Source organism: Pipistrellus kuhlii, unplaced genomic scaffold (assembly GCF_014108245.1).
Source record: "Pipistrellus kuhlii isolate mPipKuh1 unplaced genomic scaffold, mPipKuh1.p scaffold_m20_p_74, whole genome shotgun sequence".
Classification (NCBI taxonomy): Eukaryota; Metazoa; Chordata; class Mammalia; order Chiroptera; family Vespertilionidae; genus Pipistrellus; species Pipistrellus kuhlii.
Genome location: NW_023425578.1, coordinates 1,148,019 through 1,163,086, shown reverse-complemented (window position 1 = coordinate 1,163,086; position 15,068 = coordinate 1,148,019). Strand labels below are relative to the sequence as shown.

The 15,068-nt window shown below is 63.3% G+C and overlaps 1 protein-coding gene across 1 annotated transcript in view; it reads left to right on the top strand.

Annotated features, from left to right (window-relative positions):
• The first annotated feature begins 3,445 nt into the window (after window positions 1-3,445).
• Window positions 3,446-15,068, top strand: part of TMEM132D (transmembrane protein 132D) — a 50,822-nt gene continuing 39,199 nt past the window's right edge. The window contains exon 1 of the mRNA XM_045576117.1: window positions 3,446-3,570. Coding sequence (XP_045432073.1) covers window positions 3,446-3,570 — 125 coding nt within the window. The remainder of the gene's footprint in view (window positions 3,571-15,068) is intronic.

The following is a 15,068-nucleotide window of genomic DNA, read 5'->3' as shown; positions in this document are numbered from 1 at the left end:
TGGGGCGCTGGCGCCGCGGGGTGAGGCCCCCTGTGGGGCGGGGCGGCGTCTGTGGTCGGACAGACATGGAGGCCGCGGGTCTGCGGCTCCAGATGGAAACCCCACGGGAGCCGGGGCGGCCAGAGAGGGGAGCCAGCCCTCGTGGAAATTCACAGCCCTCGCAGCCCTGGCTTCCTCGGGGACTCTCACTAAGAGGAAAGTAACAGCCAGGCCGGGGTGGCTCAGTGGTGAGCGTCGTCCTAGGAACCAGGAAGTCAGGGTTCGATTCCCGGTCAGGGCACAGGCCTGGGTGGCAGGCTCCGTCCCCAGTGGGGGCCGGCAGGAGGCAGCCGGTCTATGATGCTCTCAGGATGGATGTTTTTCTCTCTTTCTCTCCCTCTGCCTTCCTCTCTGAAGTCCATAAAAATATATTTTATTTTTTTAAAAAAAGAGGAAGAAGGAAGAGAGTTCTCCTAATCCGGAGGTTTTCCCAGCCAACCCGGCCCCCGGGGAGCCTGTGGGGATGTCTCCTGCCCCCACTCCCGACGTGGCCACTCCGCCCCCCCCGACCGCCCCCCTGTCCTCTCGGGTGCGAGTCCGGCGGTGACGGAGGGGGTGTGAGCCACACCTGGCCCGTCCCTCCCTCCGGCTGCAGGGCCCCCGCCCGCCCCCCGGCCCCGCCTCCGCCCGGGCCAGGCTGGCAGTTCTGGAAGCGGCTGCTCAGAACATTTGTTTTATCCAAAGACAGCAGCCCAGCCGCCGTGTCGGAGCTGGCTGCACACAGCACGACCAATTAGCGCGATTTAATTACTGACAGAACGGCTTCCAAATTGATTCCCGGCCGAGGAGGGAGCACGCGGCTCCGAGGGAGGCAGAGGGCTCGGAGTCAATGGGCGGGAGAGGGGGCGGGCGCGGGCGGGTGGGAGCCGGCCGCTGGGGCCTCCCTCTCCTGGGGCGTGTTAGGGTGCTGGTTCCCGAGCCCCCCCCCCCCCACACACACCAGGGGAATCAGAGACACTGGGGGGGGGGGTCCCCACTCCGGTATTAACACGCGTGCAGAGTGCGGGGGCGCTGGCTCAGGGTTCAGACCCCCAGGACACGGATCTCTTCTGTTATTTGCCTCACGCAGGCCGGGGAGCTTTTAGGGGAGATGCACCGGGAACAGGCGGGCGTTTAGGAAGTCAAAGGGAGCCGGCCGGGGTGGCTCAGTGGGTTGAGCATCATCCCAATCACCGGGAGCTCGAGAGGTCCCTGTTGGGTTCTGGGTCCAGACACCTGCCTGGGTTTCGCAGTCAGTCCCCCAGCAGGGGGCGTGCAGTAGGCAGCCGGTGGCTGTGGAGCGCTCACATCCATGTTTCTCTCTCTCTCCATCCCTCTCCCTTCCTCTCCCTCCTTCAAATCAATAAAAACTTATATATAAAAAAAAAGAAATAAAAGAAGAAACAGACACACGTACGCCCCACATCCAGGAAGGCCAGTCTGGAGCAAGCGGGGCTGTCTCAGCGGGAACGCCGGGGCCTCTCACTGGCCTTCCCCAGGCAGGCGCCCGTGTCTCCGCCATCGTGGGCCTGAGGGGGACCCCTGCCTCCCCCTCCGCCCCCATCACAGGCCCGAGGGACCCCTGCCTCCCCCTCAGCCCCCATCACAGGCCCGGGGGATCCCTGCCTCCCCCTCCGCCCCCATCACGGGCCCGAGGGGACCCCTGCCTCCCCCCTCCGCCCTCCGAGGTGGTCCCCCGGGCTCCTGGCAGCTGTCCGCCATCGTGGGCGCCCGCACCTGCTCTGAGGTCTGAGCTGCTTGGTTCAAGGCCCCGGAGGGACCCTGACACTCAGGCCGCTGCCCTGGCCCCTCCCTCCCCTCCCCTCCCCTCCCCTCCCTCCTCCCCTCCCCTCCCTCCCTCCCCTCCCCTCCCCTCCTCTCCTCTCCCCAATGCCTAAGGCAGTGGTTCTCAGCCTTCCCAATGCCTCAGCCCTTTATACAGCTCCTCATGTCCTGGTGACCCCAACCATAACATGATTTTCCTTTCTACTTCATAGCTGTGATTTGCTCCTGTGCATGCATCGTGATGTAAAATCTGTGTTTTCTGACGGACTTAGCTGACCCCTGTGAAAGGCTCATTGGGCCCCAAAGGGGTGCGACCCGCAGGGTGAGGGCCTGAGGCCCGGTGGCTCCCGGGGGAATTCCTTTTAAAAACGCGTCTGTACCCATCTCAGAGCGGGAGAGACACATCCATGACGAGAGAGAATCCGCTGCCTCCTACACGCCCCCGCCCCCCTCACTGGGGATCCAGCCCGAACCCGGGCCTGTGCCCAGACTGGGAATCGAACCCGGGACCCTTCAGTCCGCAGGCCGACGCTCTGTCCGCTGAGCCGCACCGGCCGGGGCTCCAATGGGGATTCTTTTAGGGTCGCTGACCCCGGCACTCATTCCCCGACGGGGTGAGGGGCCCTCAGGATGGCAGGCCTGAGGTCAGAGGTTAGACGCTCTGCCCAGAGATTGCTGGGCCTGTGGGGTGCGGGGTGAGGGCCCCCCGCAGAGATCCCTCCCCCGCTGCCCCCCTCATACGCCCCCCGCCCCCCTGCCCCCTTCCCCCCCGCCAGAGGACCCCTCCCCTGGGTCTGGGGGAGAAAGGAAGGACACCTGTTGGGGGCCCCCCCGGGGCTGACCAGGCCCCCCGCCCCCCGCAGCCCCTCCCGCCAGCGCTCCGGGGAGGGGCGCGGGAGGGGGGCGCGGGGGCGGGCGGGGGAGGTGGGTTCACTCTGCGGATTGGGGCTCCGGGCTGTCACTCCGGGAGGGTGGGGCTTTGGGGGAAGAAAAGGGCAATTTACCGCGGAGCGCGGAGCCGCGCGGGGCACTCGGGCGGGCGCTCGCCTCCGCGGCCGCGGCGGGTCCTCCTCCTCCTCCGCCGGCGCCGGGCCGCCGCCTCTGCCGGGAGCTCCGCGCCGGGGGCCGGGCCGGGGGGGCCCTGGGCTGCGCCCCAAACTTCGGCGTCACCCCTCCTCCCCGGGCGCGGCCGGGAGGGATGGGGCCCCGCGCTCCGCCCCGCCGCCCGGCCCGGAGCCCCCGCGCCGCCCCCGCCGCCGCCCGCGCGCGCGGAGCCGCCCTCGCCGGGCCCTCCGGGGGCCGGTCCGCGCTCCGGTCACCGGGGAGGGACCCGGGCCCGCGGGGATCCGAGTGAAAAGCCCCGGAGGAGCGGGAGCGGGTGGGGGTGGGGCTCGCCCGCGCGCCGGGCTGTGAGAGAACTCCCGCCCCCGGGGCCATGGACACGCGTGCCGGGCGCGCAGGGCCCCGCGGCCGCCCGCACCCCTAGCGCACCCCCTCCCTTCCTCCCGGCCCCGCACCCCGCTCCCCCCTCCCGGCCTCGCTCCCCCCTCCCGCCCCCAGCCCCGCGCGGGCCTCCGGGACTCGGCGGCCGCGTCCCCCGCTCCGGACGCGCCGGGGCGGCGGCTCCGCCTGCGGCTCCAGGATGCGCCCGCCGCGCCGGCCCCCCGCGCTGCTGGGCCTGGCCGCCCTGCTCGCCACAGGTGAGGCCCGCGGCCCGCGGCCCGGGACCAACTTCGCGGGGAGCGCGCAGGGAGAGCGCGTGGGCGGGTGCGGGCGGGTGCGGGGCCTGGGGGTGGCACCGAGGGCTCGGGGGTGCGCGCGCGTGGCCGGCGAGTCTGCGGCCCCTTTGCGGCAGGGGCGGCCCCTGAGGACGGGGAACCGGGGGGAGGGGAGACCTTAGTCCGGTCCCCCCAAAGTGTGATCTGCGTGGGGGCCCCGGAGGGGAGCGGGCAGGGCGGGCGGAGTGGAAGGGGGGGGAGGCACCCCAGGACCTGCAGGAGGTGAGGGGCTGCCCGTCCCGCTGCGGGTGCGGGTGCGGAGGCCGCCGGGCTCCGGGCTGCGGGACCCGCGTTGCTTAGCGCCCGGTGTGCAGCCTCGGGCGCCCGCTGGCCCCCCCCTCTCCCCGCTCCGCTGCAGCCGCCAGCCCCAACTTGTCCCCCGAGTTCCCAGCAGAAGGGGTGGGGTCCCCCTCAGCGCCCTGAGCCTGGGCCAGCTCTGCATTTGTGTGTGACCCCCTTTCCGACGGGGCCCTACAGAGAGCAGGTTCTGGGGGTCCCCGTGCGCCCCCAGTTCCTGGAAGCAGAGCCTCCCCGAGCTCCCGCGCAGGGTCTCACGTCGGGGGGCGGGGTGGGGGTGGATGGGGGGAGGCTGCTGCGGGAGGGACGGCGGCGTGGTCGGCGGCTCCGATGATGTGTTAGCGCCTCGGGACTGAGGGAGCCGGACCACCCGGAGGAGAGAGGCCATGGAGTCAGATGGACCCCGGCAGGCGGAGGTTAGAGACCAAGGCCACCCTCCCGCCGGCAGTGAGCGTCACCTGTGACCCAGGAGGTCAGGGTTTGATTCCCGGTCAGGGCACAGGCCCGGGTTGTGGGCTCCATCCCCAGTGCGGGGCGTGCAGGAGGCAGCCGGTCCGTGATGCTCTCTCATCACGGGTGTTTCTCTCCCTCTCCCTTCCTCTGGGAAATCAATAAAAATATATTAAGAAAAGCCAAGTGCACATGCCAGCAGCCTGACAGACAGACAGACACACACACACACACACACTCACACTCACACATACACATATGCACACACATACACACACATTCACTTACACATGCACACACACATACTCACACACAAACATACAGATACACACACACACACACACACACACACACACACGGCTCCCGGGCGTGTCTTACTGGCTGTCACGGCCTCTGGTTGTGAGGAAGGGACAGAACGGCTCGTCCTCGGGGTCTGACCGGGCCCTCCCGGTGGTGGAGGGGCTGCCGGCGGGGCATCTTCCGGAGACAGAGCCGTTGGAGGAGCCGGTGTCTCCCAAGTTCCCTCCCCTCCCCCGCACCTCCGGGCTTTTCCAAACGGAAACCCCGACCAGTCCTGGGCAGGAGGAGCCGTGACCCGCAGGTGGGCGCGTGGCAGTGACACGGAAGCCGGGACACGTGGCGTGGGACGTGTCGGTGTGTCCAGCTCAGAGACTCGGTGCCGCCGTGTGCACAGGTGTGACCGAGCGCGGTCCTGGGCCCGGGGAAGCCGTGCGGGGCCGTTCTCACCCCGCTCCCGCCCCTCCCGCAGCGCGGCACGGACTTCCTGTGCGGATGGCACTGCCCCAGGCCGGCCCGCCGCTCCCGTCCCGTGTGTCCGGCCGCTCCCCCCGCCCGGGCCTCCGCCGCCCGGAGCTCGGCGGCCTCACCTCCACTGCGGACGGATCGGAGGGTGTGAGGAGGCCGGTGCTGAACCGCCGAGGACACAGCTCCGGAAAGGGGCCGTGGGCGCTGGGCCGTCCTAAGCCGGCGTCCTCCCACGCTCCGGGGGTCATAATTTTCATTTATTTAAAAAATATTTATATGGCTTTCAGGGAGGAAGGGAGAGGGAGAGGGAGAGGGAGAAACATCGACGGGAGAGAATCATGGACCGGCTGCCTCCTGCACGCCCCCCACTGGGGATGGAGCCGGCAACCCAGGCCTGTGCCCGGACCGGGAATCGAACCGGGACCTCCTGGTTCCTAGGTCGATGCTCAGCCCCTGAGCCAGGCCGGCCGGGCACACAGACTCTTTCGGGTCTTTTTATCGGAAATTTATGAAAATCTTTGTGGTGATTTTGCTCTTGAGAGTCATTGCTTACACGCAGTCTCACACGGGGAGCGCCGGCGGTGGCCGGTTTGGAGGTCCGGCGAGGGCTGGCGCCTCCCTCGGCGAGCCAGGACGGGAGGGGGGCCTTCAGAGCTGGGAGCCCCCCCTCTCTCGGGCTAGAAAGTCCCCGCTCCGCAGCACCGCGTGGTTTGACTACGTCCTTCCTAACAACGGGTTTCAGTGCGGACGCTGCGTGACCGCCTCGGACCCGAGCCTCCTCTCTCCTGGACCCACGCCCCTCACGCCCCGCCCCCCACGGCTCCACGTTTTGTGTTTCTCCTGGCCATTCCCACCCCTTTCCTGTGTGATTACATAAGGGATTTGTCAATACCGTGCATTCTGGCACCTGGCGGTTGTCAGTGCATCGCTCCAGGGGTCTCTGTGTTCGTGCAGGGTTTGATTTATGTCTCGCGTCCCCAGGGGGTCTCAGTGATGTACGGGCTGGAGTCTCGCTCTGATCGCCGGCTGTTGCATCATAGTGAGAGTCCGGCAAATGTGTGAAAAAGTCAGTCTGGGTGGACTTCGATATTTTATTAACACCACGCTCTACCCCACTGAGCCGCTGGCCAGCTTAGACGTCAATCTTTTAATAAGAAGTCTTCTTTAAATTGTTTATTATTCAATCATACTCATTTTTTTTAAAGTGTTATTTTTTTATTTAATTCTCAAAAAAAAAAAGTCATGTGGAGTGATAGGGGGCGTGGTTTAGATCAGTCAGTCTTTGGAGAACCGTCTAAACGTGGTGTCTTCAGCCCGGCCGGCCTGGCTCAGGAGTGAGCGTCAATCTGGGAACCAGGAGGTCATGGGTTTGGCTCCCGGTGGGTGGGGGCACAGGCCCGGGTGGCGGGCTCCATCCCCAGTGTGGGGCGTGCAGGAGGCAGCCGGTCCATGATCCTCTCTCCTCATGGATATTCCTCTCCCTCCTCTCCCTTCCTCTCTGACACTCACACCGTGTGTATTTGAAAACGGCATTAACACAAGGGGCCTCGTTACTGCTGACGGGGGGATGGCGGCTGAGGCCAGAGGGACGCGCTCCGGGCGGAAGTTGGGGGGCGAGGGGGGCGTCTCCCCAGGAGCGAGGCGCAGGGCTGATTAAAGTGGGATTTCATCGCGGCTCCACTCCAATCCAGGGAAATCAGAGTCACCGACCTAATTAGACAGTCTGCTGGGGCCGGAGACGCCCCGGGGCGATGGCTCGCCCTCCTTCTCCAGCTCAGAGGCAGTCTGCGGTCTGCGGGACCGGCCCCCCTCTCCCCGCAGTGCCCCCTGCAGGGGGCTGGGCGACAGCACCCTGAGGCCTGCGAGGCTGCCAGGGCCTTAAACATGAACCTTTCATACGTGCACACATGCAAACGCATGGGTGTGAGCTCGTCCGTATGGCATATGCACGAGGCAACACACTATGCGTTACAGATGTACCCGCGTACGCACACGTGTACATACCGTGCACTAGCTGGTGCGATATGCATGTAAACATGTATACATATTTAACATATGATGTGCTGCGTGTACACGTGTGCATGCATGCGTGTCTATGAAATGTAATAGACCCATAGAACAGGTGTATGTGTGTGCATATGTGTGTACTAGTATATAGTGTGTTACATATGTATAGTGTATATATATGTGTATATATACATACATACTGAGTGGCCAGATTATGATGATCTCTGAACACAATAATCTGGCCACCCCGTGTCTATCCTATAGAATAAAAGGCTCATATGCAAATGGTCCCCTTGATCAGGAGTTCGACCAGCAGGCAGGCTGGCCAACCGTCCATGTCCCCTCCCCCGGCCAGGCTGGCCGACCCCACCCATGCACGAATGCATGCACCGGGCTACACACACACACACACACACACACACACACACTGAGAGGCCAAATTAGTATGCGTTCAGAGATCATCATCATCTGTCCACTCAGTGTCCGCACTGTTTCCAAATTTGAGCCTCAGCTCTGTGATCAAGTTGAATGAACTTAACCGATATTAAAACTTTTATCTTTAAAACATACTTTCATTGATGTCAGGGAGGAAGGGAGGGGGAGAGAGAGGAACATCGGTGATGAGAGAGCATCATGGATCGGCTGCCTCCCGCAGGCCCCCCGGGGACCAAGCCCGCAGCCGGGGCCTCCTGGTCCCTCGGCCGGTGCTGGGCCGCTGAGCCTCGCCGGCCGGCAGCTTTACAGATTCCTAAACGGAGCGGTGTGGACGGGGAGGGGAGGGCTGGGCCGCCTCACCTGCTCTGAGAGGTCAGGGCTGAGCGCTCACCGCTCGGCTGAGACGTGGGTGGTGGAGGCAGCTGCACCTTTGAGTCTCGGGATTGGCCGTGATTGGGGTCTCCCGCCCGCGGGATGAGGATGTGTCCCGTCACCGTGCTGAGAGGGAGGGCAGGGCGGGAGCCGGGGGTATCCTCTCCGGGGCTCCCGCCTGGCCCCCGTTCCCCAAACGAATGCTTTTCTAACGTCTCTTTTCATTTGTGTGCGGCCCTCTCTGGAACCCGAACCTTGAACCGGAGCCCTGAGCCACGGGGGACGTGAAAGGGGTTCCCACAAAACACTGACGGGTAACACGCTACACGCGTCAGGTGTGCCATTCCGGGACTCGCCACCACGTGTCCTCGGCGAGGCCCCCTCCCGCGTGTCCTGGGACCTGAGCATGGACGCCCGTGTGCACAGAGGACGACGTGCACACACATGTCGCAGACACAGGCCCTCGGCAGCCACTCCACGATTTTCTCTCCTCATAGGCGTTTCTCTCCCTCTTCCTTTTCTGAAATCAGTAAGATATATTTTAAAAAACAGACTAGGTCTGGAGCCAGGCTGTAGGCCCAGCCAATGGCCTCTGCCCCCAAATACCACGCAGGGAAGCGAGGCTGCGGGATTCCTTTTTCTTTCTTTCTTTCTTTCTTTCTTTCTTTCTTTCTTTCTTTCTTTCTTTCTTTCTTCCTTTCTTCCTTTCTTTCTTCCTTCCTTCCTTCCTTCCTTCCTTCCTTCCTTCCTTCCTTCCTTCCTTCCTTCCTTCCTTTCACATATTTTATTGATTTTTTTACAGAGAGGAAGGGAGAGGGATAGAGAGCTAGAAACATCGATGAGAAAGAATCATCAATCAGCTGCCTCCTGCACACCCCCCACCGGGGATGTGCCCACAACCAAGGTCCATGCCCTTGACCGGAATTGAACCTGGGACCCTTCAGTCCGCAGGCCGACGCTCTGTCCACTGAGCCACACCAGTTTCCGCAAGGCCGGGATCTCTGAGCGGCGTCTTTGTGGTGAAATGAGACCCGCTGTGAGCGATGGCGGCAATCACCCCGCACTCCCAGCAGACAGCGGGGCCTAATGATCTCTGAACGCGCAACAGGACACGGCGCGGCGTTTATTAATTGTTTCCGTCTGAGAACAGGCTCCAGAACATTCTCTGGCCCTGGGGTCTCCCAGACACAGCCAAGGGGGCGGGTGGGCTCGCAGAACCTCTGCCCGGAACCCCTGCCCCCGGCGGGGGCGTGGCCACGACACACACTTTGCATGTCATTTGCATGTCGTTTGCATACCAATCCTCCGCCCGGAGGAGGAACAGCGTTAATGACCGCGCCCGCGCCTGCGCGGAGGAAGCAGAAGCCCGTCAGTCAGCGGAGTCTGTCTCCCGGGGAATACATTAGCATCCGCTCATCCTTCGTTAGCAAGCCGTTAGCATCCATGTAAACAAATGCACGGCGTTTCCTCACTGGGGAGAGGAGCCGGGAGCCGGGGGCCGGACACATCGTATCCCAGACGGATGCGCCTGCCCCTTCGGACACATCGCATCCTTTTTAAAAATATATTTTATTGATTTTTTAGAGAGGAAGAGAGAGGGATAGAGAGAAACATCGACGAGAGAGAAACATCCATCAGCTGCCTCCTGCACACCTTCTACTGGGGATGTGTCCGCAACCAAGGTCCATGCCCTTGACCGGAATCGAACCCGGGACCCTTCAGTCCGCAGACCGACGCTCTCTGCACTGAGCCACACCGGTTTCGTCCACATTGCATCCTTGGATGGTTGCGCCTGCCCCTCTCACAGCCATCAGCCTGGATACATTGTGTTCCTGAGCGGCTGCGCCTGCTGCGCCTGCCCCTCCGCACACCGTCCTGCACGCTGGGAGGCGCCTCCTGGGGCGCGGAGGGGGCTGGGAGCGAGCGTCTCCCGGGACACGCAGCGCCTCCCGACAGCTTGCTCCGCGGAGGTCTTGCTCTGACGCCTTCGCTAAGGGCGTCCCGTGCAGGGCAGGGATGGCTTAACATCCAATTTACCGAAATGTCAGGAGAGCAAGCCAGGCGTGGGAGGGAGCTTCTCCGAGTCGCAGGCCGGGAACTTGGGTTCCAACAACTCATTTAGTTAGCAGGGGCCTGAGTGCCTGTGGGGCCGGCCGGTGGCTCAGGAGTTGAGGATCCACCTAGGAACCAAGAGGTCAGGGTTCGATTCCCGGTCAGGGCCCAGGCCTAGGCGGCAGGCTCCCTCCCCAGAGTGGGGCGAGCAGGAGCAGGAGCAGCTGACCGATGGGGCTCTGTCCTCCCCCTTCCTCTCTGTAAGAAATCAATAAAATGTATTTTTTAAAAAGCCCACGTGCCCGGTCGAGGGGGTTTTAACCACCCGCCCGCCTTCGTCTGTCCACCTGGAGGGTGTCCCGCTCGGGCGGGGATGCCCAGGGCTTTCCGGAGGTGATGGGAGTCCGCCTGGGGCGGGGCGGGGCGGGGCGGGGCGGGCGGAACCTTCGGTGTTGCTGGTGGCGCCCCGAATCCGCAGGATGTTGCTGGCTCTGCCTTCGGCGACAGGGAGGACGGAACCCAGAGGCGGGGGCTGCTCTGGACCAGCCAGACCAGACGACCCCGCAGGGGGGCCGAGGGGACCCTCCAGGACGGGACAGTGTCCCACACGGAGGGTTTTTCTTTGTCTGTTTTGTTGTTTAATCTATTTTTATTGATTTTAGAGAGGAAGGGAGAGGGAGAGACATCAAGGATGAGAAAGTCACTGATGGGCTGCCTCCTGCATGCCCCCTACTGGTGATCAAGCCCACAACTCTGACCGGGAATTGAACCCGGACTGCAGGCGGACGCCCCATCCGCTGAGCCACACCGGCCAGGGCTCCTGAGCCGGTCCCGGGAGCCGCTGGGGGGGGGGGGGGCACAGGCGCCGGACAGGAGGCCGGACACAGGCTCTTTCATCGCTGCGGGTGGCGCGGGGACAGACGCGTCTGTGGGAGCCGGCGCGCACACAGGCGGCCTCTCTGTGCTCGGCCTGGCCCGGAGCGGGGACAGGCTCCCCCCGCGGGCCCGCCCCTCCGCTGGGCTCCGCCCCGAGGAGACCGAGCAGAACACGACCGACTGCACAGCCAGGGGCCTGGGAAGGAGAGCTGGTCCGTCCTGGGGCCCAGGCAAACCCCATTTCTCCGTCCTGCGGAGCCCCGCCCCGGCCCCCGACTCTGATCCCCAGAACACACGGCTTCCGGCCAACGAGGAAGAGGGAGAGAGGTTCCTGAGGAGGAAGAGAGAGGAGGGGACCACACAGGAGCTTTGAGAGAGAAGGACCGGCGTCTTTAACAAAACAATAAAATAAAGAGGGTTCAGCCAGGCTGGGGGCTCCATGGTGCAGCGTCAACCTAGGAACCAGGAGGTCAGGGTTCGATCCCGGTCGGGGCACAGGCCCGGGCTGCGGGCTCCATCCCCAGTGAGGGGCGTGCCGGAGGCAGCTGGTCCATGATTCTCTTTCATCTTGGATGCTTCTCTCTCTCTCTCCCTCTTTTCTTTTAATCCTCACCAGAGGGTATTTTTCCATGGATTTTTAGGGGGAGCGGAAGAGAGAGGGAGAGACGAAGAGAATACATCAGTGGGACAGAAACACATCGATGGGTTGCCTTCTGCATGTGCCCGACCAGGGCCTCGGCCAGGGAGGAGCCTGTAACCAAGAAATATACCCTTGACTGGAATCAAACCCGGGACCCTTCAGTCCACAGGCTGACACTCTACCCACTGAGCCACACCGGCCAGGGCTCTCATCATGGATGTTTCTCTCTCTCCCCCTTCTTCTCTGAAATCAACACACACATAGTTTCACAAAATAAAGAAAGCAGGGGGAGGTGGTGGGGTTCAGAGGGGCGGGTGGGGGGGGAGGAGGCGGGAGGCCCAGGGCAGGTGGGGGGGTCCTGGGGGGACACGATGGGGCTTTCCCTGAGCTGGGAGTCCCATGGAGTCCTCTGGGCAAAGCTGGGCGCCATCCCATGTGCTCGGAGGAGAAAACGGAGTCTCTGGGGGCCGGGGCGTGGCGGAGGGAGCGGGTGACTCGGGGGCGATGTGGGCTGGGGGGGCGGGCGGGCGGGCGGGCGGGAGAGGCCCCGGCGGTGAGCGCGGGCGGGAGGCGGCGGGGACCAGATTGGCAGCCCGGAGACAGCGCCTCCGGGGGAGCAGGTGGCACCCGGCCAGGGTCTGGCGCTGGGGCGGGGTTTTGGCTGAGACGCCGTGGGTGAGTCACGGCGTTGGAGGTGGCATTTGGAACCAGAGACGCAGCCGGAGCACGCGGGACCTCCGACCCTCGCCAAACGCAGGAGATGAAGGAAAAAACCTGTAACGGCGATGGCCTGACACCACCCCACGCCCACCGGCCGCTTACCATCGTCCCCGCGGGCTGGCGAACAGGCCTGCGTGCACACTCCTCTTTTCAAGGATATTTTACTTTAGCCCTGGCTGGTGTGGCCCAGTGGCTAGAGCGTCAGACTGGGGGGGTCCCAGGTTCAATTCCGGTCAAGGGCATGGACCTTGGTTGCAGGCACATCCCCAGTGGGGGGTGTGCAGGAGGCAGCTGGTCGATGAGTCTCTCTCATCGATGTTTCTAGCTCTCTCTCCCTCTCCCTTCCTCCCTGTAAAAAAACACACAAAAAAACCAATAAAATCTATTTTAAAAATGTATTTATTTATTTATTTCAGGTAGAAAGGGAGAGGGAGAGAGAAAGGGAGAGAGATAGAAACACCCATGATGAGAGGGAATCATGGCCCGGCTGCCTCCTGCACACCCCCTGCTGGGAATGGAGCCCGCAACCCGGGCCTGTGCCCTGGACCGGAGTCAAGCCAGTGACCTCTTGTGGCCTCTTGGTGACCTTTTGGTGACCTCTTGGTGCTCAGAGTGCTGCTAAATCCATGGAGCCATGCCGTTGGTCTGCTGCCTGCTGCCTGGTGTGCGGTCCAGACCTCATTCAGCTGCACCGCCCTTTGCCCAGGCCCCTCCCTGCACCTCCTGCAGGACGGGATCCACACGGAAAAGCCCGCTTGGACGGATTCTTGGTGCGGGACCCACGGAGTCCCCAGAGATCTCTCCCAGTCCCTCCGGCTTTAAGACCCCCCCACGCCCGGGGGAGGGGTTCTGTCCTCCCCCTCCCCCCCCCCCTACGCCACCCCCAGACTCCCCAGGAGGAGCTCGGGGCAGCAGGCGGCGGGTGGAACCGCCCTCAGGGGGAGCCGGGAGCGCAGCGCCCGGCAGGGCCTGGGGCCTCGTGTGTCAGACACGGAAGCCTGGGGCCTGCTGTCTGTGTGTTTCCGCCCTGACCCCAGGGGCCCAGGCCCGGCGCCCACGGGGGCTGGGGGGCTGGTGCCGGAGGGGCGTCGGGCGGAGAATGAAGCCCAAGGTCAGGGCAAGTTCAGACCCGTCTGCCCGGCCCGCGTGGCTCCGTGGCTGAGCGAACACCTGTGAACCGGGAGGTCAGGGTTCGATCCCGGTCAGGGCACGCGTGTCGGGCTCAGTCCCCGGTGGGGGGCGTGCAGGAGGCGGCCGGTCCAGGGTTCTCTCTCATCATGGATGTTTCTCTCTCCCTCTCCCTTCCTCTCTGACATCAATAAAAATATTATTTTAAAAAAGGAAAAGAGCCAAAACCGGTGCGGCTCAGTGGATAGAGCGTCGGCCTGCGGACTGAAGGGTCCCGGGTTCGATTCCGGTCAAGGGCAGGTACCTTGGTTGCGGGCACATCCCCAGTGGGGGGTGTGCAGGAGGCAGCTGATGGATGTTCTAACTCTATCCCTCTTCCTTTCTCTGTGTAAAAATCAATAAAATATATTTAAAAAATACCCCCCACACCCCCACGGCCGCTCCCTTGGGGTTCAGAGATTTGCCCTCAGCACCTGGGGTTCCCCTCACGGAAGGATGGAACGCGATGAGCTTCCTGCCCCCAGCAACCAGGGCTCCTGTGCCCGTGACTGCACACACACACACATACACACACACGCACGCACACATATACACACAGGCACACACACACACACAGGCACACCCATACACACACGCATGCACACACACGTACACACATGCACACACACATACACACGCACACACATGCACGCACACACACGCACACACATACACACACCGCCGCTCTGTGGAGGAGAAAATGGAACATTCTTTGTTCAGACCACAAAGCGCACGCCCACCCCCACACCTGCAGCTCCTTCCCTCCCTCCCTCCCTCCCTCCCGGCCGCGCTCCTTCCGGCTCCGAATCCCCCGGCATCTTCCCGTCTCCCCTCCCCCCACCGGGGCCAGGGCCTGTGGGCTTTGTTCTTCCTGCGTCTCCTGATGCCCCCTCTCCTCCGCCCCCCTCCCCCATTCCCCTCCTGGCTCCTCACAACCCACCCCTCGCCCCCACGGGACAGGTCTGATTCTAAAAGCCAATGAGACCAGCCCTGGCTGGTGTGGCTCAGTGGTCAGAGCGTGGGGGCGTGCACGGAAGGGTCCCGGGTTCGATTCCAGGTCAAGGGCACGGCCCTGGGTTGCGGGAATTTCCGTCCCAGGCCCCGTCTCGGTGCGGTGGGAGGCAGCCCTTCGAGGTGTCTCTCCCCGGCGAGGAAGGCCGGGCTGGAGCCCGCGAGGTCGGGGGTGATCGGGGAGCCGACCGGCCGCTGCTCGGAGCGGGACGGGCGCCGCTGCCAGGGAGGGGGGACGTGCGGCGTCCGGAACGGCCGCCGCCGGGCGGACACCCTTTCTGTCTTCGCTTGAATTCCGGGCGCCTGACGTGATACATCACAGCCCCCCCCCGCCCCCCGCCCCGCCTTCCGCTCTCTCTGGAAAGCGAGGGGCAGGTATCCTCGGCGACGACTGACAAAAAGAAAAGAAAGAGAAAAAAAAGAAACATTGAATAAACGAGGGAGAATGCATGTCTCACGGATCATGGACGGCGGCGTGAAGGGAAACACACGCTCGAACCCGTAACCGATGCTGTGAGTGTACCTGAGCCAGCGGCCGGGAGGCAGGGTCTCCAAGGATGGGGATCAGGCTCGGGGATGTCTGCTTTTTTAAAAAAAAAAAAAATATATTTTATTGACTTTTTACAGAGAGGAAGGGAGAGGGATAGAGAGTTAGAAACATCGATGAGAGAATCATCCACCAGCTGCCTCCTGCA